Source organism: Glycine max, chromosome 20, assembly GCF_000004515.6.
Source record: "Glycine max cultivar Williams 82 chromosome 20, Glycine_max_v4.0, whole genome shotgun sequence".
Lineage (NCBI taxonomy): Eukaryota > Viridiplantae > Streptophyta > Magnoliopsida > Fabales > Fabaceae > Glycine > Glycine max.
In genome coordinates this window covers 203,031-225,078 of record NC_038256.2, presented here as the reverse complement: position 1 = coordinate 225,078, position 22,048 = coordinate 203,031, and the positions used below count along the sequence as shown (strand labels likewise).

At 32.1% G+C, this 22,048-nt stretch overlaps 2 protein-coding genes, 1 long non-coding RNA gene and 1 other non-coding gene across 6 annotated transcripts; 3 read left to right on the top strand and 1 right to left on the bottom strand.

The window, feature by feature from the left end:
* The first annotated feature begins 1,715 nt into the window (after positions 1-1,715).
* Positions 1,716-2,350, top strand: LOC121174250 (uncharacterized). The gene is made up of 2 exons (XR_005890171.1): positions 1,716-1,966; positions 2,220-2,350. It is a non-coding gene; the product is annotated as an uncharacterized lncRNA (long non-coding RNA).
* Positions 1,797-1,866, top strand: MIR1513B (microRNA MIR1513b). The gene has a single exon (NR_048803.1). It is a non-coding gene; the product is annotated as a microRNA MIR1513b (primary transcript).
* Positions 2,351-6,247: 3,897 nt separating the features above from the next.
* Positions 6,248-12,223, bottom strand: LOC100784401 (ascorbate transporter, chloroplastic). Of its 3 annotated transcripts, none has more exons than XM_006605353.4 (11): positions 11,973-12,223; positions 10,509-11,068; positions 9,904-10,011; positions 9,532-9,687; positions 8,467-8,682; positions 7,896-8,105; positions 7,682-7,819; positions 7,381-7,482; positions 7,162-7,227; positions 6,874-6,958; positions 6,248-6,726 (listed from the first exon to the last, which is right to left on the bottom strand). In XM_006605353.4, exons 1-11 carry the CDS (start codon positions 12,025-12,027, stop codon positions 6,677-6,679), a joined length of 1,746 nt encoding a protein of 581 aa, XP_006605416.1. In that variant the 5' UTR covers positions 12,028-12,223; the 3' UTR covers positions 6,248-6,676. The 3 variants fall into 3 exon arrangements, with proteins under 3 accessions (XP_006605416.1, XP_003556597.1, XP_006605417.1); XM_003556549.5 differs by having other exon boundaries at positions 6,248-6,774; positions 11,973-12,221; XM_006605354.4 differs by lacking the exon at positions 9,532-9,687 and having other exon boundaries at positions 6,248-6,774; positions 11,973-12,222.
* Positions 12,224-15,515: 3,292 nt separating this feature from the next.
* On the top strand, positions 15,516-19,454 carry LOC100783876 (protein TRANSPARENT TESTA 16). The gene is made up of 8 exons (XM_003556548.5): positions 15,516-15,581; positions 15,679-15,889; positions 16,684-16,759; positions 16,911-17,075; positions 18,293-18,334; positions 18,443-18,484; positions 18,592-18,808; positions 19,164-19,454. The coding sequence occupies exons 2-8, from the start codon at positions 15,702-15,704 to the stop codon at positions 19,169-19,171; spliced, it is 738 nt and encodes a 245-aa protein (XP_003556596.2). The 5' UTR covers positions 15,516-15,581; positions 15,679-15,701; the 3' UTR covers positions 19,172-19,454.
* The last annotated feature ends 2,594 nt before the right edge of the window (positions 19,455-22,048 follow it).

Below are 22,048 nucleotides of genomic sequence, written 5' to 3'. Positions count from 1 at the left end.
CAAATCGAAAAGGCAAAACTGAATGGAGTCAACCTGAGATAAATATGTTGTCAAACAATATTAACAATGTAATTTACATCCTCAATGTCTATTCCCTAGGTTATCTGATCTGAGACTATACATATTAGGCACATCAATGTATAAGACATAAGACAAAATCTGAAAATCTACTCAATCTCTTAGATGAGTAGTAAGTCACTGTGTTGTCAGTGAACGAAAAAGTAGCAAAGAAAACAAAATTAAAACCTATGAAGCACGGACACTCTAGTCTCTTGTCGTATCCGGTGTCCGACACGCGTCTGTGTCAGTGTCCGACACCGACACGACACCAGTACTATGTTCTATATTTTAAATATTACAGATGTCCACGTGTCCATGTCCGTATCATATTCGGTATCCGTGTCGATATTGGTACTTCATAGATTAAAACAGAAGAATAACAAGTTAGGTCAATAAACCTTTTCAGATGGGACCCAAATATTGAGAAAAATACATTGCTGCTCTTTGACAGAAGAAAGAGTGGTATGCTGCCCCCTGGGCTGCAACCGGCTCCAGCAAACACCTGACCAAAACCGCCTCCCAAAGCGGAAGCCAGCGGCTCATGACCGCCTGAAGCACGACCTTCACATATCTTAAAGATTTTGGAAAGTTTAAATTTTAAATTTTAAATGCTCAAGTGTTAATTCCAACATTAAAAATTTCTATCATCAGCTAGCAATCAAATGCTAATCAAAGTCATTGATTTTTTCTTTAAAAAAAATAATACCTAATTGATCTACAAGATTTTCTTTAATAAAAAATAAAGTCAAAAATTTGGCTCTTTATAGACCTATTATTAACTCTGTTTCCATAAAAATAAAATAAATGTCAATTTCAATTTTCATAATTTTTCTTACCCAATAATTATTTATGATTCTTGAGAAATATTAATTTTTTAATAGACATTTAATTGAGTTATTTACAAATTTATAAAAGTCACTAATATATGCCAAAATTCTTATTAATTATAACTTTTGTGTCAACTAAAATAATTAAAAAAGATTATTGCGCTATTATCGAAAAAAAAACAAGTTTATTGCCCCGAGGTATTTGTATTATTAGAATTTTTAGTGTCAAATTCAATCCTATTTAATTAGAATTTTTTATAATTTATAAAAAGTTTTTTATCATTTAAAAATATATAAATTTTGATAGATTATTTTTTAAGAAGGATTTTGATAGATTTTATTAATTTTTTTAAGCATAAAACATCTATCAAACAATTTCACTGAAACTTTTGAAATTTTATTAAATTTTTTTTCTTTTTTTATTGATTGCAAGACTTTTTTTTCTTATCACATATAATCTCTCATCTCTTTTATATTCTTCAAGATGTGTGTGTCACATATATTTTTTTGTTCTTTTAAAATAAAAAATGTCAAATATATTACTCTCCTATGCACTTTTCCTTTTATTTTTTTAAATTAAATTAATTTTTGTGCTAAGACTAATCATATTTTCTTTAAATTGATTATGTGTATCAGTGGACATAATATTTTCGTTACTCGTGTCACCCTAAAAATGTATCTAATATTTAATATTTATACAGTGAATCACGTAGTAAAAGATATTTACAACTGCCTTGTAATAGTTTTTGTAAAAGTTAATAAGTGTAACAATAACTGTGACTAGGTCTAGTATCTCTCGTCTATATATATGTGTGTTATGCTGCATGGTCATCAGATACCCTAAAATGAAGATTGCGGCACGTCTGTAAGAATTGACAGCTGTACGTTCAAGTTTTCTGTTGGTTTCTATGCGTTTGTAAATCATGACTTTCTCTTGTATCTCATCTGAGTATATGAGAGAAAGCCATGACTTACACACGCATATGAAACAAAGTGCAGTCATAGATAGATTACAGATCTGAATCGGCAAGGGAGATCAGCTGCTAGAGTATGGATCTTCACTCCCCTGGGTTGCATCTGTAATTTCACACACATGCTTGTCCTCCATCTGCATCTTTTATTTATATAATTATGTTCTTGGATTGAATCTTATGTTGCTAATTAATTGTTCGTGTTGGGTTCAGATCTGAAGTTGCTCATTGGTATTCAAGTTTTTTTTTTTTTTGGTGTTTGTAGCTGATTGTGCTCCTAGCTATATAGTGGTGCAAATATGATCATTCATTTTTTTTAAAGATCCGAGAGTGAGTTTTGTTTTGGCATTCAACTTTGCAGATCTGGGTGGGGAAGTGGTAAGCTCAGCGAAGAGAAGATGCTGTCTTGTGATCACGTGCGCACCTAAACTAGACATTTAATATTTTTTTTCCTTAAGATTTTCAATACAAATGAAAGACTAAATTAGCTCATATGTCTGTCGATCACATTCCTATTTGGAATTCTTTCCAATAGACTCTACAAAGAATGGTGATAGCAGGGTGTGTAAAAATTAATTGGATAAAAAAAAATCAAATTGAATTGGTTTTCAATTATTTTAATCGGTTTAGTTTTCTATCCAAATAATCAAACTGATTTAGAACTCGTTCAAGATCAAACTAATTTAAAAAAATTGATTCTGAATTAAATTAATTCTTAATCCGTTTAAACTGGTTACAAGGGTCGAATCAGTTTTAGACTAATTTTTTTAGCTAATTTTTAAATTATTTTTTTAAAATAAAAAATATTTAAATGAAAAACAGTTGGATTTATAAAAATAACTTGTTAACTAAATTGATTTTATAAAACAGTGAACTCATTTTTTCTTGAATTTGTTGAAGAAAAAATCAATTCGATCTAGGTTGATTACCATTAGAACCAATTTTTTTAAACATGCCTAGGTGATACTGTCGGGGTAGATTGCTTATCCGAATGGGCGAAATGTAAAGACAAGGAACAACATTTTGTAAAGACCTTTACTGTTTTCTTGTTTCTTATATTATGATTTGGGGTTAATTAAATTTTAACTCACTCAACATTTTAAGATTCTAATTTTTAGTCTTTTAAAAGTTTTTTAACAAATTTTAATATTTCGTTAATTTTCTTTTAGTATTTTAGTCCTTTAATTCTTTTTGTCCATTTATAGTCCTTTGTTTATTTTTATTTCTTAATATTAGTCCTTCTTTTGTGTATTTTTAGTCCCTCATTTTATATATTTTAAATTAATTTTGAACAATAAAAATAAATGAAAGATTAAAAATAGACAAAAAAAAAATTGAGAGACTAAAAATACTAACAAAAAATTGAGGTTTAAATATGTTTTTATCCTTAATAATTTTTTTCACATTTGTTTCCTAACATTTGAAAAAGTTTTGTTTAAAGTCTGTGTCATCAATTAGGTGATGATGTGTTCATTAAATATTTGATACCATGATTTGTGGTAGCTTAAAAGCATCAATATTTGTTTCAAAAACAAATTAAAAATGAATTTCTCTTTCTCTCCTATTTTATCATTTTTTTTTTCGCCTCTCTCTCTTCCACCCTCTTCTCTTTTTCCTCTTAAGTGAAAATTCAAAAAACCACCCCAAAACTACAACGACACTAAATCACAAACCCACTCAAACTACCACAAGCCGGCGAACCCGCCCCAAAACTACAACAACACCAGATCAACACAAAATAAAGTGTGTTTAAGAAAATATTTGGGTTGTTGATTTGGGTCTCCAATCTAGGTTGTTGTTGATCTAGGTTTCAAATCTAGGTTGCACTCTATTGGCTTAATTAAGGGTGTGGTGGGATTTGGGTCGAGGCATGGTGGTTGCAACACAAAAATGAACCAGATTGCAAAAGTAGTTAGTTCATTGAGGAAGAGCACGATGGAGTCATGGATGATAGTGATTTTGATGGAGACGCTGTGACATTCACCATCATCATAGACGTTGGAGTGGCTCTCCTCACCAATGGTGGCAGCGGAGTGAAGGCCTACCTTACCCCCATGAGGCAAAGTTTTTTTACCTCAAAATTGAAATTGCTCTTTGTGCATGTGCACAAACTCTGCATTTGTTAGCCACTAGAACCACTACGTAGCACTATCATCTTTCTCCATGATTACATGTTTGCATCCCATGTTAAGGTTCAAAGTGTGAGTTTGAAGAAACCAAATCTGGGATGTTTGGAAGAATGACACTGTTTGTGAGATTTTTTTAGATGGATTTGAGATCTATTTCTTTTTTTTAAAAAGAAATTGAGTTCTGTTTTGAAAGATGAGGTTGAAAGAGAAAGTAGGTGAAGGGATGGTGGATGACTCATAAGAGGGTTCTCGATGTTTGATTTATTTATTTAGTTTACTTTAATGAATTCTGACGATATTTAACTGTTAAAAAAATTAAATTTGATTTTGAAATAAATTGATAGTTTTTGAGCCATCACACATTGTATTATCAAATATTATTTAATGGACACATCATCCTTTAGTTGATGAAAAATATTTAAAATAAAACTTTTCAAATACCAGGAAACATGTGCAAAAAAAAAATTTAACAAGGATCAAACACAAAATTTGACTATATATTAGAGATAAAAAACACATTTAAGCCAAAAATTAATGAAAAACTAAGAATTATCAAATAAATTCTGAGGAACTAAAAATTAGAATCCGAAAAATATAAAGGACTAAAAACTTAATTAATACCAATGATTTATGAATTCTTTCGTACATACTAAAGCACTAAAAAGTGATGGACAAAATGATGAAATTCCTATTTCATAATTATTATATTCTTTTTTATGATTATTCGATCATGATGTTATTTCCTTGTTATTGTTTGCAATTATCTTTCATATTTATTGCATTGCTAGCCAAATTTTAAAAATTGATATGGTCTGGATACAATGTTATCATTAATGGTGATGTCTAATTTAGTTTAACCTACTACATGACAACATTTTGTTATGTCAATCTCATAAATCATGGTTTCCATGCCAAATTAAAGGTGCTATTTTTATATTCATGTGTTGATTGACTCGTAAATTACCTTTATAAAATTACTGTTTTCCTTCATGTATTGGCATGAATATAAAGGTACCACGCAGTGCACCAGAGAGGCTGGATAGCTGAAATTACTGTACCTATTTTAGCAGACTGAAATACTTACTGATAGAATTTAAGTATTCAATCTCTTGCCTTTTGTAATAACTAATATTTATATAAGAATGTCAATTTTCTGGTCTGATATGTGTCTTTAGGATCAGGTAAAGCATCTTATGTGGGTTTTAAATTCTAACCTTGCATGCGTTAAAGGCAATGGCACCAATAGGGAGGTTATGCATGGGTTGATTCTTCTATGACAATTTCCTTCAGATTTGAAGATCATCAATTTATAAACTCAGTTTTGTCACTATTTGTTCCATGAATATTACAGTTGGAGTATCAAATTGGTCCTAAGCTTAGGTATTGAAGTTGGAGCATTCAATATAGAAAGGCCAATCTTTTCAAAGAATTGGTTATTGAAGCATTACGGCAGAGCTGAATTTTTAATAGGTTACTGGATCAGCATTATAACTTGCTTGTGTTTTTTTATTTTTTTTTATGCATTTTGAGAAGTTGGTGTGTACTAAGCTTGTTCTGTTGGTAAAATTTATCACTGATTTTATGTGAATCAGAAAAGTTGGTGTACTAAGCTTGTTATGCTGGTAAAATTTATCACTGATTGTATGTGAATCAGAAAAGTAAAAGTTATATATATCCATATGTTATTTTATTTTGACATTTTCTTCCTCCTCCTTCCTCAGCCACGGAATTCTTCTCCATCTTGTGAGAGCAGAAGGAAGCAGATTTCTTTATCCAAAGCCTATATATACATTGATAACATATACAAATGAAATCTCAGAACAGATTTTGAAGGAAAAAGTAAGGAGGATGGGTGAAGGAATGAATACTTACGTCGGAAGCATTGCTGATAAATTCGCCGATTAATGTTTGTGAGAATGAATTCTCCACTGTTCTGTTCACGCTGAATACACAACCATTATACTCCCCTATTAATTTTTTCAAGTGTCTAAATTATTGTAATATGAATTTATGGATGTTATGTTGATGGATAAACTTTAAGAGATATTGTTATGTTATATAATTATGCCTATATATTATTTTGTCATAGTGTTAATTTTTCATTTAATAAATTTTAATATATGATAAAAATACAGACTTAATTATCATCAATTCCATCACAAACTCATTTTTAACTTGATCAATAAATCATGAATTAATGACCAGTGATTTCTAATAAAAACAAAATGATAAAGATACGAATGATCTTGTCAGAGAAATATAATGAAAACGCTGAACAATCTAATTTCCATCTTGGCGTATGATGTAGTGTTCTCAAGTAACATGTATATTGAGCTTGAGTATGCTTAGATAAAGTAAGCAAGTAAAAATGTATCTAATATTAACTTAATTGAAAGTGTATTGTAAACCTAACTTACTGAAATCTATGGGTAGATATACTTTTACTTGCTATTTTTAGAGACAAACTCACTTTTATTGTTGCGGAAAAGGTACAAAATTAATCCAAGATTTCTTGAAGACCCTTTTCTATAATGGCCATGGTTTAAGGTGAAAACTTCCATGGTGTCTCTTTTTTCTACTTTTTTGAGGGGGTTTAATCTTCCAAGACATCTTTGGTCATCTGATTAGTGTTCCATCTGTTTCTATATTTCCATGGCTATATAGGCTGACCTTCCTTGACATGTCATCTTCAGTCAAGAACTTTCTCCCCAGTTGAAAAGACATTCCACACCAATGTGCCTATTATGTACAATGCAACAGCAACCTTAAAAACATCATTCCAAGAACCTGCAATAATTATAGATCACATATGATTGAAAACCAAGACAAAAGTTGCAAAAATAAAAATAAAAAAGTAAACTTCAACAAGAAGAGGGGAACTCAGACCTCGCTGGAGTATGAATCCAGTTGCAGCTGTACCAAAGACACCAGCAAGCACTCCTGCGGTATTCGATAGTCCAAGCAATACACCCTGAAATTGAAACTCGTGAACATTCTGATAGAGACATTTTGATGTATGACTGTATAAGTGTCAAGAACAATGATTCAAACCACATGTTGCAGTGTTTAATCTTTTGGTGAGATTGTTTTGGTGATCTCCTATTTCTGTTTACTAGTATTGAACACTTTTAAGTTTAGCATTTGACTGTTTAAATCAGGAAAGCAATGACTCACAGCATAGCGTGGTCCAATGTCTTGGTGATTGGAATACAGACCAGATTGCGAGAATGCATCAGATCCCTGTCAAGAAAAATAGCAGATTATGGTTAAATTAAGGTGATTCTGCATAAATTTAAAACATATGGAATTATGTTGTAGAGGAACTAATGCTTCAAAAAAGTTCAAAAATAGAGGAAATTCAAACTGAGGAATATAAGTCGATTTAGCTCTAACCTGACTACAGGCCATGCACAGTACAGCCATGGCAGGTGTTCTGACATGGCTCAGCTGTGAAAGGAAAAAGGCTGGACCCAGAAACCCGATTGATTGCATGATCTGCAAACTCAAAAGTATTAAGAGCAGAATCATTTTGAAGAGTGAAATGAATGCAAAATATTTCCTTCTATTGATGACTGAACTGAATGAGTGCCACAGTACTATTGTTTGAGAAAAAACACATTCCATTGAGAACATCATTTGTATAGCAGTTGGTCATGCATGACAAAATTTCATCTACAGGAGAGTGATTTCTTGCCTTTCGAACAACTGTTATGGATAGGCCTTTTCTCACTAGTGTGTCAGCAATCCACCCACCAATATTTGCAAAAGCTGCCATGGTTAACCATGGAAGAACACATAAGAGCCCAGATTCCATGAGGTTGAACTTTAGAACCTGTGAAAATGATCCATTAGTATATTCATTCAACTATAGAAAGTGATTTTAAATTTATTAAAAAAAGGGTTAGTACCTGATTATAGTAAGTAGGCATCCAGGTTAAAAGAATAAATGTCCCCCAATTGTGACAGAAGTGGGAGATTATAAGAGCCCAAACAGGTGCTTTTGATAAAATTAATTTCCAAGGAATGGAAGAAACAGGTGCATTTGATACATTGCCTTCCAGTATGAGCCTTTTCTCCTCTACCCCAAGATCAGGGTCATCTTTTGGGGAGCTATATGCCTAAGAGGCCAACAGAGAAGGAAGGAAATGAGTCAACATGCTAAGCAGGAAACTAAGGAGTACCCCTCCAATTTAGAAATTTCATGAACAATGATAAGGTGTTGCCACCAAAACAAATTTCACAAACACAATGCAAGATGGTTGATCTACTCTTATATCCAGTCAATGACTCATTGATTCTTAAAAATTTGCATACTGATGAAATTGATGTCATATACTATGCAACACTGTCCCTTAATCAATCAGCACACAAAACAAGGGTTGTCAGGGGGAAGGTGCTTTGTTTCCCCCTCAAACATTTTTCCATTGGGAAAAGATACATGAAGTAGATTTCATTGAAATTAAGTGAAAGCTGACTTACCTTTCTCAACCACAAGGCAAACCAGATACTTCCAAGAGATCCAAAGGAGTAAAACACTGATGGCCAACCAAATTTTTGGATTAGCAATGGTGAGAATGCCAAGCCAACCACAGAACCTAGGTACATGCCACTATATACTAGGGCAAGTGATCTGCTTCTCTCCGAAACAGGAATCCACTTGGAAAGCATATTATTCATAGCAGGCATGGCAACACCCTGAAAACAAAGAAACAGCATAATTTGATGCTAAATCATATTCATGTATATATTCTGCATAGATTTTGAACATGAGATCATTCTATATTTGATTGTACTATTTAACACAGATAGCTTAATTTTTGGGGGGCAGAGAGTGTATACTATGAAAGTATGTTTGACCATCTTGGCTGAATTAAGTTTCCTTGTGCATCACTTTCCCCGTCTGTTTTAAAGGAGAAAAAAGTTCATGCTTTCAGGTTGGTTTTCTAAGTTTTTCTTCTTGCTACTTGATAGATTTGCAAGCAATCTTATCTACCTAAAAGTTCATAATAAATCTGGTTAGAGCCTAGACGGTTGAAACTCCAAAATTTTGATGAGAAACAAAGCGTTAAGAAATGGATGAATTTTATGAATAGCTAATATGTTTATCAAGTGTGTACAGAATCCTCAAAAGTATTCTTATAAAGAATTTGATAGATCAAAGACTCAAGCCTCTGTACATCCTATTGTATCAGGCAGAAGTGTATGTTATCCAAAGCGTTTTGAAACTTGTGAGAATCTTGATTTTAAATTTATCTTTAAATGAAAACCTTTTACGAAAAGTGTTGGAAACTTTTTGTAAGTGTTTTATGTAAACTTACTGTCTGACCCACTCAGACGCTTGATCAATTGAGCTTTCAAAACTCATTTTTTGTCTTTATAAAGAGTTTTTCAAAATCTTGAAAAAGAAAAGCTCAATTCAACCCTCTGTTCTTGTTTCTTTTTATCATTTATCCTTTTTCAAATCTGATAATTAAGTGACCATATGAACCAAGTTAATGAAAATTATGAGACCATAGAAGTAGTATAGATACATAATACACCAACCTCACCAATCCCCATAAAGGCACGCATAATAAGCAAACAAGGGAGCCCAATTCTTGCAGCAATAGGTGTTAAAACTGTTGCCATTGACCACCAGACAACACCAAAACCTAGCACTAGCTTCCCACCAATTTTGTCTGCCCATATGCCACCAAGGATCTAAACCCAATAAACAAAATAACATTGTACAAATGACTAAATGTTAGTATGAAACTATGAAAAGTACTCCTGAAGATCCAAAATGCTAAGGTAACATAAAAATCTTATGCCAGGTTCAACTAGCGTTGATACTCTAATGCATACTAGAAGATAAATATATGAGATCAATTTGTTGTTAGACTAATGTGTTCTAGGTAGTGGGTATAGCAATCTGACCTGAGTAAGTAGATAGCCCCAGAAAAAAGATGATTGAATTAGGCCAACCGTTGCACTGTTCCAATTAAACTCTTGTGACATTGGAAGTATTGCTATGCTCATATTCACCTATACGTTATATGGATAAGTAAAGTATATGAGAAGAAACATTAGTAATTCATACTGTTATCAAGAATTTGAAAATATAAAAGGACAACTAAATATTTAATGCTTAATATAATTGAAGGATTTTGATCCTCTCATGCTACTTACTAACATGAGAAAATGTCTTGTTATAACTTATATAAGAGGTAAAGACACTAACAATTAGTAGGACCTACCAATATTATTTCTCTAGGGTCTAATGAATTTGCTTTGGTGTCTCTCTCATAACATTATATTGTCTTGTTAGTAAGTAACATGAGAGGATCCAAATTCTAATTTAAGGAGAAAGCATAATGACAACTTCTGCATGAGAAAGTAGTACAATATTGAAACTTGAAAGTAGAAGAGACCCTGCAACGCTAACTCTATGAAATATGAAGGAACGTACATATTGGGATTGAGACATGGTAAACATGAATATATAGTAATTTACATTACAAATGCAAAAATAAGATACTCACACGGTCCATGTTGCACAGCAGAAATGCTGCAAAACATAGCAATACAATAACCCATCGCTTAGGAAACTGCTGCCACCAAGAAGATACTTGTGGAACATTTCCTTCCAGGAGAATGGATTCACCTGTCCCTTCAGTTGATTCCAGAGGATCCACCTTTGCTTCTGTTATATCATGCTCCTCAGACTTGTAATGAACACGAGCCGTATTTGCCTTACCAAGTTTGTTTAAACCTAGTCCATATACTGCTCTTTGTTGAATAAGGCTACTGCTATAGGGATCTGAAGAGAGGAAGTACTGACATCTTCTGCTGGCCTTAAGTTTCATGTTCATGCAGTGAATGGATTTCTGGGATAGTGGAGAACAATGCTGCACTTCATCATGAAATGTTGGTATTGGTTTTGAAACTTTCTCATTCAAAGGTTCTTTAGCATGAAAACACATCCCATGCCAGCATCTTGAGAAAGGATCCTTTGCAATCTGACCACCATAACGTGCAACAAATGCGCAAGAAATTCCCCCTCTTTGAGGTGATAGATCCTTTCCCAATTGATATACACTTCCTGCCCAAATCAAACAGTTGCTAAAATTTGTTCATAGTCTGCCATATACTCATCTACATGAAGCAAGCATAGAGGGTTTCGAGAGGATCAAAGTCCAACCTACTTCATTCACAATTTTGTCTTAACATGATTTCCATGTATCGCTGAAAAGCATGTAATTCTCTCATCAAAGTAAAATACAAAAAAATAAAAAAAGTTATCAAGGTTTCTCTCAATCCATAATTTTATCAATCATCTATGTTCCCTTACAGGATATGTATGTATAAGTTGTTGTAGTTATTGTGTCAAATAAAATCAAAAGTCATGATTTCAGAAGATGGAATGCTTAATGTTTTTTTGCCTGGTGAACTAATTGGATGGTTGAGAGCCGAACGAACAGGGCATGCCTTATAAGAGGCGATTTGCTACTGAATTCTATTATTGGCAATAACAAAAAAAATCTAAATACTCAATTTTATATCTGAAGCAAGTTTTCAAAAAACTGCTAGAGTTTTAGCAAAAACCACTAAACAAATGTTGGCACAGAACACAGAAGGGTCATCAATCATCATCATCCATAATAACCCCCCCTTGCTATATAAAGATTATGGGAAAATTTGTTGTGAATGTTTGGTTTTACTATCTACACCTCCATGAAAAAACATACACTTGTGTTGCCACTAAAATATAACCCTGGAGAATAGACTGACTCTGTACTGAATAATTTTCAACAACACCGAAAATAATCAATAATAATAAAATAAAGACAAACACATTCTCTAGCAAAAAGCAAGCTCAAGCCAAATGATTACAGCAACTAGATAATTTAATTCACAAGAATAAGAACAATTGAGTAAAAATAATACAAGAGAAAAAATAATAGTATTATAAGAGTAAAAATTAACTATAGTTGAGGGAGATGAACCTGGTCCAATGAAACAAGTGAAGTTTCTGTTGGAAACCAAACCACCAAGAGCCATTGGTAATGCAACTGAGGAGCTATGAAAGTGAGAATTGAAAGGTGAGAAGGGTCTTACACCATGTCAGAGCATAACAACATAATTCAAATTCAACAAAATAATTTCATGTCATCCATGGAAAGCTGTCCCTCTCTGCTATGCTCTCAGGTATTGGATAAGCAAAGCATGATATAACATGTTTTTCAAACATTAAAAAAAAAATCTTATTTTTAAGTTCATATGATCAAATAATAATTTTTCATGATAATTAAATTACTTTTGGGAATTTTGTTTTTTTGCTAAAATTAGAATAAGAAAATTCCGGTGGCATTTTAAGCAAAAGAAAGGGGGGCGTAGAGTGTGACACGTTGCACGGCATCCATACAAATAAAGGCCCCTGTACGAAAAATAGTGAAATTATTTAAGTACCCTTTTATTTACCTGTGCTTTTAGTGTGGGTAGACGATAATAGGAAGTGAACTTATGGTTATTACGGGAAATTTGAAAATTGAAACCTAGATCTTGACAGCTTATACCTGCCGGAAAAGTGCAAGATGATATATTTTTAATTAGTTGATGATTTTCTTAATTTTTTTTTGGTTTTTCAAGATTTTTTTTAAAAAAAAAACTTTAAAGTGGTGCTAGGTGCTACTTTGTGAGGTTCATGCGTGGAACATTCTGCTTTAAACGCGTGGCTGCTAGGCGAACGTTAAGAAGTGTTTTGTCATTTTCTTTGGGAACATGTGTTTCTCGAACGAGAGCGTTGATTTAACACAAATAAACAAGTTTAATTAGAATGGCAAAAATGATTAATTTGAAGCTTCGTGAAACTTTAGCTTCTTAGAAACCTTGTTTCAACATTATCCATAAGAGACTGAAAGAGTGTTGTTACATTTCAACTTTCAATGATTTGTATTTTAAAAAAATATAATAATTTCTTTAATTAAAAAAATGTTATATATTTGTTTATGCATTAAAAATAAGAAGATTTAATTATTATTTTAGTTTTTATCGTTACAATAATTTTTTTATTTTACTTCCTATAATTTAAAACATCTTATTTTGGTTTCTATAATTGTAATTTTTGTTTTATGGGACAAATATAATTTTCCTTATTTCTATGGTACTGCGTGTGGTGTATTGGCATGGTTCTTGTTTAATGTTTGAAGAAACTCACCCTTTATTGATTAGAAAATGAATAACGTTACATATATGTCCAGGGTTTAAAAAATTATATTATTCATTATTCATGTAAATGCAATGCGAGAGTGTTGTACATGGAAGCAGTTTTTTGCAGGTGATACTTTGTCTTAAATGAGGAGTCCAAGTGGGGAAGACGATCACAGTTGGATCCATGGAGGGATTATTCGCAATCATGGCAAAAACTGAGACTTGTTCTGTGCTTCAAGCGATCCTTTATGGTCATTTCTTGATTGAGTCGGATTCTTCAGAACACATCACGCAGTTTTCTAGGTTTTCAGTGGCTTTCGACTACGATCAAAGTATGCATTAGAGTAATATACGTACAGACCAATAAATATAAACCAAATTATCAGATTTATTTCTATCTCTTAGCTAGTTCCTATATAGCTTCATCTTTTTGATCCACACCAAAATTTTCATCACCATAGTTATTTTCATATTTATGATATAATACAGTTAAACTGAACTCATTCAATCTGACTACTGAATCTTTAAATATGAAAATGTTAAATTAATTGTCTGTTTCAATGATATAGTCGTATACTTTTTCTTAAGCTGTGTAATTAATTTACAAGTTAGCTATAATTCGGTCTAATGGTGAATGATTGACCCAACATAATAATTAATTGATAGAAAATTTGAGGATAAAAAACAAAATAACAGGGTATAGCATGTGGGCGAAAGAAAATATGACCAGAGAGAAAATCATAGTCCATAGGGGATCATGCATGTGCTTTCTGAAGTTAGTACTCATTGTTTCTATGTTGTTCCGCGATGGCAGCATGACGTGTGGATGTGTGATTATATTTACTGGATTCATCTTAATTGTCTGAAGAAACTCACCCTTTATTTTTGAGAAAATGATGTTGACACTTGTTTTTTTATAAGGAAATTTATTTAAAACAAACACTTTAGCATAAGATATACTAAAATGTTACGAACTACATTTTAATCCCGACCAGAAAGAAAGGCCTCAAAACGTGTACAGGGTTTAAACAATTATATTAAAAAATTAAATTGGGGCATTAAAATCAAATATCTGAATATTAACGAAAGGAGAATGACAAAGAAAGATTAATTGAGTTAAACTTAAATGGAACCTTCAAATAAATATAATTAATGTCTCCTTGCTCCCCTGTGTATAGTAGCAATTTTTACTTTGCATGCATTATTGAAATAAGGGTATTTTTAACTACTGTCTTAGGATACCGATTAAAAAAATAAAATTGAGAAATTTTCATTTATATATGTAAGCAATAGGTATAGCTTAACTTTTCATTAAAATAATTCTTTGATATTCATGACGAATCATTAATTATTATTTTTTACAATAATATAGTTAAATCAAAGTTATTTAACTTGACTACGTACTGAGAATTTAATTTTAAAAATGTTAAGTTAATTGTCTGTTTCAGTTGATGATATAGGCATATAGTACGTACGTCATAGTTAACTTACACATTAGCTATATATCTCATCAAAATGTTTGCTGTCACCACACATTTAACAAAAAAAAACAAATGTAAAGAAAAGGTTGAAAATTGAAGTTCTTCAATTAACATAAAAAGGCCAAAAAAGGTTAAAATAATATTTAGATAAATACATAGTGCTGCAATAATAATGCTTCTCTAACATCTAAATCAGTGGCAAATACAGAGAGGTAACTAATAACAAAATGACAAACAAGGCACGGCAAATATTAACCATAGAAAGAGTGATGCAGATCAGAGTTAAATATGAACATACAATAACATTGTGAAAATTATTTTCACTTTCAAACGCAGTTACTTACTTGTACTCATAAGCACATGTGCCAATGAATGCTGCACACAGCAACTGTGATTCTTTGTCTTTTCTAATTTAGTCTCTACCTATTTATGGGAACCTTAATATTCTCATCTTTTGCCTTTTGTGGCAAAGTTCTGATTTCACTTTAGAATAGTGGTATGGTTTGCAACAACTCCTACGGCATGTCAACACTCATGTGAAATGACATTAGAGGCCTTGCATGTTGGAGAATATTACTGAAATGCCATTCATGCGATCGATGCCCATGTTTTCAAAACCAAAAAAAAAAAAAAAAACACTCTTCATCTTTGGCTTGAACTTGAACCTTATGCATGCGCATTGGTCTCAGCTACGCGTTTAATTATTATCAAAAACACAAAATGACATTACTACCCCTTCTCCCTCTCTACATTTTTCATGCCAAATACAAAAAGGCATTGTGGTAGTTTCGGACATTCATTGTTGGCTCTCAGAAATTGCTTTCATATTTCTTGGTATATATTAATAGAACTAACTAGTATGATGATATATATTTCTCAAGCTCTAGGTCTAATTAATTCAACAAAGAAAGAAAGTTTTCCGAGGTATCAAAAGTTGTTGAAGATTCAACACTTTCTTCCACCACCCTTTATCTCTCTCGATCACTCTCACCTTCTTATGAACATTTTTTCTTTGATGTAGGGTTTGTGTATGTGAGAACTGAGATGGGACGTGGAAAGATTGAGATAAAGAGGATCGAGAACACCACCACAAGGCAAGTGACCTTCTCCAAAAGAAGAGGTGGCCTCTTGAAGAAGACAAAGGAGCTTTCTGTGCTTTGTGATGCTAAGATTGGGATTATCATCTTCTCCAGCACCGGGAAGATGAGGGAATGGTGCACCGAACCCTTTAGGTAATTAGTGCCTACTACACCTTTATTTCATTTTTTCTCTCTCTCAGATCCCTTACTTTAATTTGTTTCAATTTCTCAAGTAAAATATATATGCATTCTGCCAAAAGGGCTAGCTTGCTTTCTTATCTGTGTTAGGTTTTTAGCATTTTTCTTGATTAATTTCTCTCCTCAAATGTATACCAATTTTGTGGTGTGGTGTGTGTTAAGGGTTTCTTTCTTGCTTCTTAGGTTTTCTGTGTGTGTGTATGTTATGTGAGGGGAGATTTTAGGTCATTATCATCTTTATTTCATTCTCAAACTTTAAGGTTGACCCACTTGAGTGCCTTGGACTTGGAGGGCAGTTTCATGTTCAGTTTTTCTGACATAGTGATTATAGATCTGACCAGTTCAAGTCCATAATGTTTAATTTCTTTTCAGGTATGGCATGTGGTGGGTTATACATTTCGTTTTCAACCACAATATATTTGTGATCTTGTGCTTTAAACTCTCTTCAAGGATCTAAGTACTCTTCATGTTTACGAAATCAAAGTCATCGATCTCTTTTTACCTGCATCGATTCTGTATTAATTATTAACCTACAATTAACTAGTACTTTTACATTCACATAATAATTAAAAATGTCAGACCAAAAGTTAGGGGTATTTTTAATGTTGTGTTTATATACTGATGATGAACACGATTTTATTTTCCCGAAAAATATGAAGTAATTTACAGATATAATAATTAATAAGTTTACATTGTGGAATTTATTAATGTATGAAATTAAATAATTAAGATGAAAACTTTGTTATCAGGATGGAGCAGATCATAGAGCAGTACCAGATATCAAAAGGAACTCCCATAGCGGAACGTGGACATGATCATCCCCGAGTATGAGGCTTACGTGCAAAATTCGATCTCGTTAATATTTTGATAAATTAATTGAGTCTAGCTAGCTAACATGGATGAGTTAAGTTATATGTATACACGAATTTTAGTTCCTAATTAATTGATGTTCCTTGCTCAATTAAATATGTTACAGGAAGAATTTTTCCATAATATGGCAATGCTGAGGCAGCAAACTATCCGTCTTGAATTGGAAATTCAACGCTATCTTGGAGAGGACATGAGGGGTTTACAATATGAAGATTTGACTAAACTTGAACAAGAATTGGAGAACTCTGTGGCAAGGATTCGAAACCGTCAAGTACATGCTCTAATTAATCGATATTATTTTCCTAATTTCCTATGCTATACAAGATTGGTTTTCTTCAACTTTCTTGTTTATATCATTTTCAACACTTCAGTGTAGTATTATGTGTAAAAATGTAAGTAACCAAACCATACATTTTATCAAAATGTTTAATGAAAATTAACAGTATATACGTGATGAATGTCAAATAAGCAAATTAATTATTTCATTAAAATATCAAATTGGTTGTTGTTTTGCTCATAGCTAGCCTTCCAGGTATTAGCAATTAATTATATATTGTCAACAAATATAGTTCGATTCACTATATGTGTTCCCCTGTTACAAATCCAATGCATGTACCATGTTTATTAAACTCAATTCACGGATTTAACTAATATGCTAATATCTATAAACTATTTTGGGTAAATGGACCGAAATCTGCTATTCTCATTTTTCTATCGAGTTTCTCTTTTTTCTCCAATCAAAAGAAAACATGTGATTAAAAGAATAACATTTCTCTCTCTTTTATTTATCAGAATAACATTTTTTTTCTCTTATTTGTTACTTTTTTTTAACTTCTTGAAGTGTTATTTGAATTAGAGGAACAGAAAAGGAGCACAGGGAATTTGAGTTCAATATAAATACCTCCTTTAGTGTTCCCATCATTTTTAATTTTAAACACTATATTTTCCCCTAAAATAAAATTTAGTTAAAATGAAAAAAAAAATAATTTTAACGTTTCATATGTCATGTATAAGTTGATATTTTATTTTAAACAAAGAGTCAGAACATGTAATCCCTGTGGAGTGTCTCTCAATTATCACAATTAAGCATGTGGATTAACTAAAAAAAAAAAAAGCATGTGGATTAGTGTCACGTTTTCTATGTGTAACTTCTTAGACATTGATTGGTCTTGTACTTCTTTCATGAGTACTTCTGGTACTCAATTTATTTTAATGAAGTTTCATTTTTATTTTTTATTTTTTGTATAAATTGAATTTCTATTAAGAAACAAGGTTTGTCTTACTGATTTTCTGCTTTACTTATGGAATGTTATGTTTTTCATCCCACCTTAACTTATTTTGTTACAAAATGCCCTGAAGTATGAGAGTTAAAACAATTGAAACATAAAGAATTGGTTTGTCAATTTTTTGTAATTTATCCAATTACTTTTTTCATGATTCCATCTTTATTATCTCTAATTGGTTGACATGACATGACTTTCCATGCAGAATGAGCTCTTGCAACAGCAAATGGAGAATCTACGAAGGAAGGTAATTAACTCTCTTTCACATACATATACACAGAAATTTCACCTATTAATTTCCAATAGACATAATTAAAACAACATCCATAATTATTCTATCTTAATTATAATTCAGGAAAGGATCTTGGAAGAGGAAAACAATCATTTTTCCAACTGGGTAAGATCAAATGGTTTGAATTTATTGGTACAATAAAATAATCATGCATATATATTCTAGTTTAATATATATTACATGACATATTTTCTGCTTGCTAATTAATGTAGGAACACCACCAAGCAGTGTTGGAGTTTCAGAAGGCTGCTGCTACAGTGGAAGCAAGCAAACCAATGTATGTGATGGATCACTTCTCATTCTTTGAAGAGCAACCTGCTGGGAGCATCCTTCAACTAGCTTCTCCTATGCTTCCACACTTTCATCCATATCTTCAGCTGGCACAGCCCAATATCCAAGACTCAGTCAGGGGCCAAAGCTATAACAATGGTATAAATTAATACTTTTGTTTTTAATCCACAAATGTTGTTTAGAATATTAGTTTTGTTAATAAAGTTTAGAGGGGATTGAACTGGCTGACCTTTTTCTTCTTCTCTTTTTTCTTAATCATCTAACTCACCTTATTTATATATATATATATATATATATATATATATATATATATATATATAAATATATATATATATATATATATATAGATAGATAGAGATATGTGTGTGTATTAAGTGTCATGCTCTTTTTCTTTTAATCATATCACATCTCTTTATATGCATGCACATGCATATATACACATTAATTATCGATATTCTTCAATATGATATGTGTTGTTTGTGATGACTTGCAGAGCAATAGATGGAGTGTTCTTCAGAGAATGAAGTGGCTAATTAATTAATGTTATCAGCGTACAAGTAGACAGATTTCTGGCCTTTTTCCTGTGGAATATCATGGCTTGGAGTTGACGATTATAACTTGCTAGCTTTTCGTTTTCTGTTTTCGATCTAGTTTATCTGTACATCATATTTCTGTTGGTTGGACAACGAAGGGTATGTTCTTAATTATGTATATGATGCAAAGAGAGACTAGAGTATTATGTCTCTACTAGATACCTATTCACTATGCTAAATGCTAATCTTAGTGATTTCCATATATATATATATACACACATCCGAGAACTTTTATACATGCTTATGTACATAGAGAGAGGTTGGTAGCGTTAGCTAGCTACTGGGTTTGTTTTAGAAGCGTGTATATAAAAACATAATTCATAATTTAAGAGGATGACGACTTGTATATATTATCAAATACTTAATAAAGTACGTAATACAAATTCATTAGCAAAACAATTAAATTTGCTTTTTCTCTTGGTAAAAATACTGCTTTTAGGTAAGCACTCGATCACCCTAAATAAGAAAATGAACGATTTAAAAGTGACACGTGATTTATAATGTGTTTTAATTTCATGTATAAAACAATCATTTCACATAACATCTTATAGTCATACGTGACAAAGTGCAAAATGTTTGAAAGCGAAAAGGAATATATAGAAGCTCTTTTTTAAGAAATATAAAGAAGTATGTGAAAAAGGTAATAATATAAATAATTGAATAATCTAATTGATACAAGTTGTCTTTGCTCCCCTTATGTATTAAATTACAAATTCAATTTCTTCAGCAAACTAAACTGGATCGTGTAGGCTCGGAAATAAATGAAATACTTGTTTTAAGGACAATTGTATCAAAACTTAACACTACAATTCCTTGCATGGAAGAGGAGAGTGTACACTTTATTTTATCATATTACAGGTTTAAAGTATTTACTAAATTTATCGATTGATTGACTATCCTGGTAATAAGATTTACATTTGACTGCACGCCTCCAGTTACGTGCGAATTTTCTCTTAAAGAAGGAAGTCAACTTTTAATGTCATGAGTTGTGTAGCATTGGGATTCATCGAATGAAGATGATAACGGTTGCTACTAGTATAGATTCTAATGTTCAAATAAGATCATTTCACTGAATAATGTTATGTAATTATTATATATATGGAACATCTCATCTAACTTGTATTTTAGGCAAACCAATTGGATGGATCACTAATAAAATTTCTTTATTTAATTATAGGTGAAAACTTACACAGGACCATAAAGCACTCCAAAAGTTTTGAAACTTCAACCTTTACCCTTACGTTTTATTTTATTGTTGAAAATTGAAATGTAATCACAACCCCTTCAAAAATTTGATTTGGGCTCCCGAACCCCTCTGCATCCTTACTCTACCGTGGTAAATGATGTCATCCTAACATCTATTTAGCTTTTTGAAAACTAAATGTAGAACATAATTAATTTGTCTTAGCGAGCTGGGTGTCAGAAGAGACAGATGACTCGCTGGGTGAGTTAATGGCGCGCTGAGCGCATGAATGTTTTGCAGATTCGCTTCCAGATTCTCTCAACCCGCTAAGCGAGCTGAGTGCCTTGCTTAGCGAGACACCAGCTGCTTCAACCTTCTTATTCTTCATCTTTTCACCTGAAACTGAAGTTGAACCACATTAATTCACAATATAGGGAATATCTACTGAGCAAAAAATAAATTAAACATAAAAATATGTACAAACCTACAAAAAGAATCATAAATTGGGGAAAAGACAAAATTTATAAAGTTTTTCATTACAAAAGTTAGTCGTAAATGACGACTAATAGTGCACCTCCGTATAGTGCTGGGTTGGCATTGTTGAGGTGTTTGTGCGAGTTGAATGTCCCCCTACCCATAAAAGAGAATGACATCCATGGGAGCTTCTTCTTTGTCATTTGGGTCCCTATGCATTCACTGTTGGTGCAACAATTTGACAATTCAACTAACATCTCAAATCAAGAAAAATCCAAATAAGATATTTTGGTATGTGATGTCATATCTAGGGATAGAGTGGTTTCTTTAGTTTGTTCATGCATCTTTGTTCTTAATGTAAATCATTTAGTAATGAATCACCCAGGGATTGAGAGCGATATTAAGTTATTTAAGTTCTTTCACTCGAGGAACATTGGTTAGAATAGACTAGTAGATGCGGGTAATAATTATATTAATGTTAAAAAGAGAAAAATTCTATTAAGATTACATCAAGAGAAGTTCTGGCAAGCGTAGCCCCCAATATGTTCTTTAACTCATCACAACACCATCTCACAAATTGGAGCATTTGCTTTCTTACCCTTCATGTTCCTTTCTTTGTAGTTAATTCCTTTAGTTTATACTTATAATTAATCAATGAATAAGATTCAATTTGAGTCACTAATTGCTTAATTGTTAGATATACATATAACTCTGAGTACAATCATAGTCCCTGTGAAATTCAATACCCAGTCTTATTAATTATTTTATACTACTTGTGCAACTTGGTACACTTGTGAAGGAGATAACAATGACAAAGAAGTGCTAGAATTGAAGAAGATGTTTGCAAAAGAAGAGTGATCGGTATAAGGTATTTGATAAGGGACCAAAGGAAGTAGTAGAAAACGCATGCACAAAGATGGAATCAAAGGTGCAAGTAGGGGTTGACAGCATATCAGGCACAGAGGCAGCAAACACAGGGGTAAGCAGAAACAGTGGTGCAAACAGCAAGCCTCAAGGATTTTGTCTGAAGACTACGTCTGAAGGTGCAAAGCTGAGCTGGCAGTAAGGATATCAGTGATGATTTGCTGAAGATTGTTGTCTACTACTAGGAGACAGCCCTAACCAAAT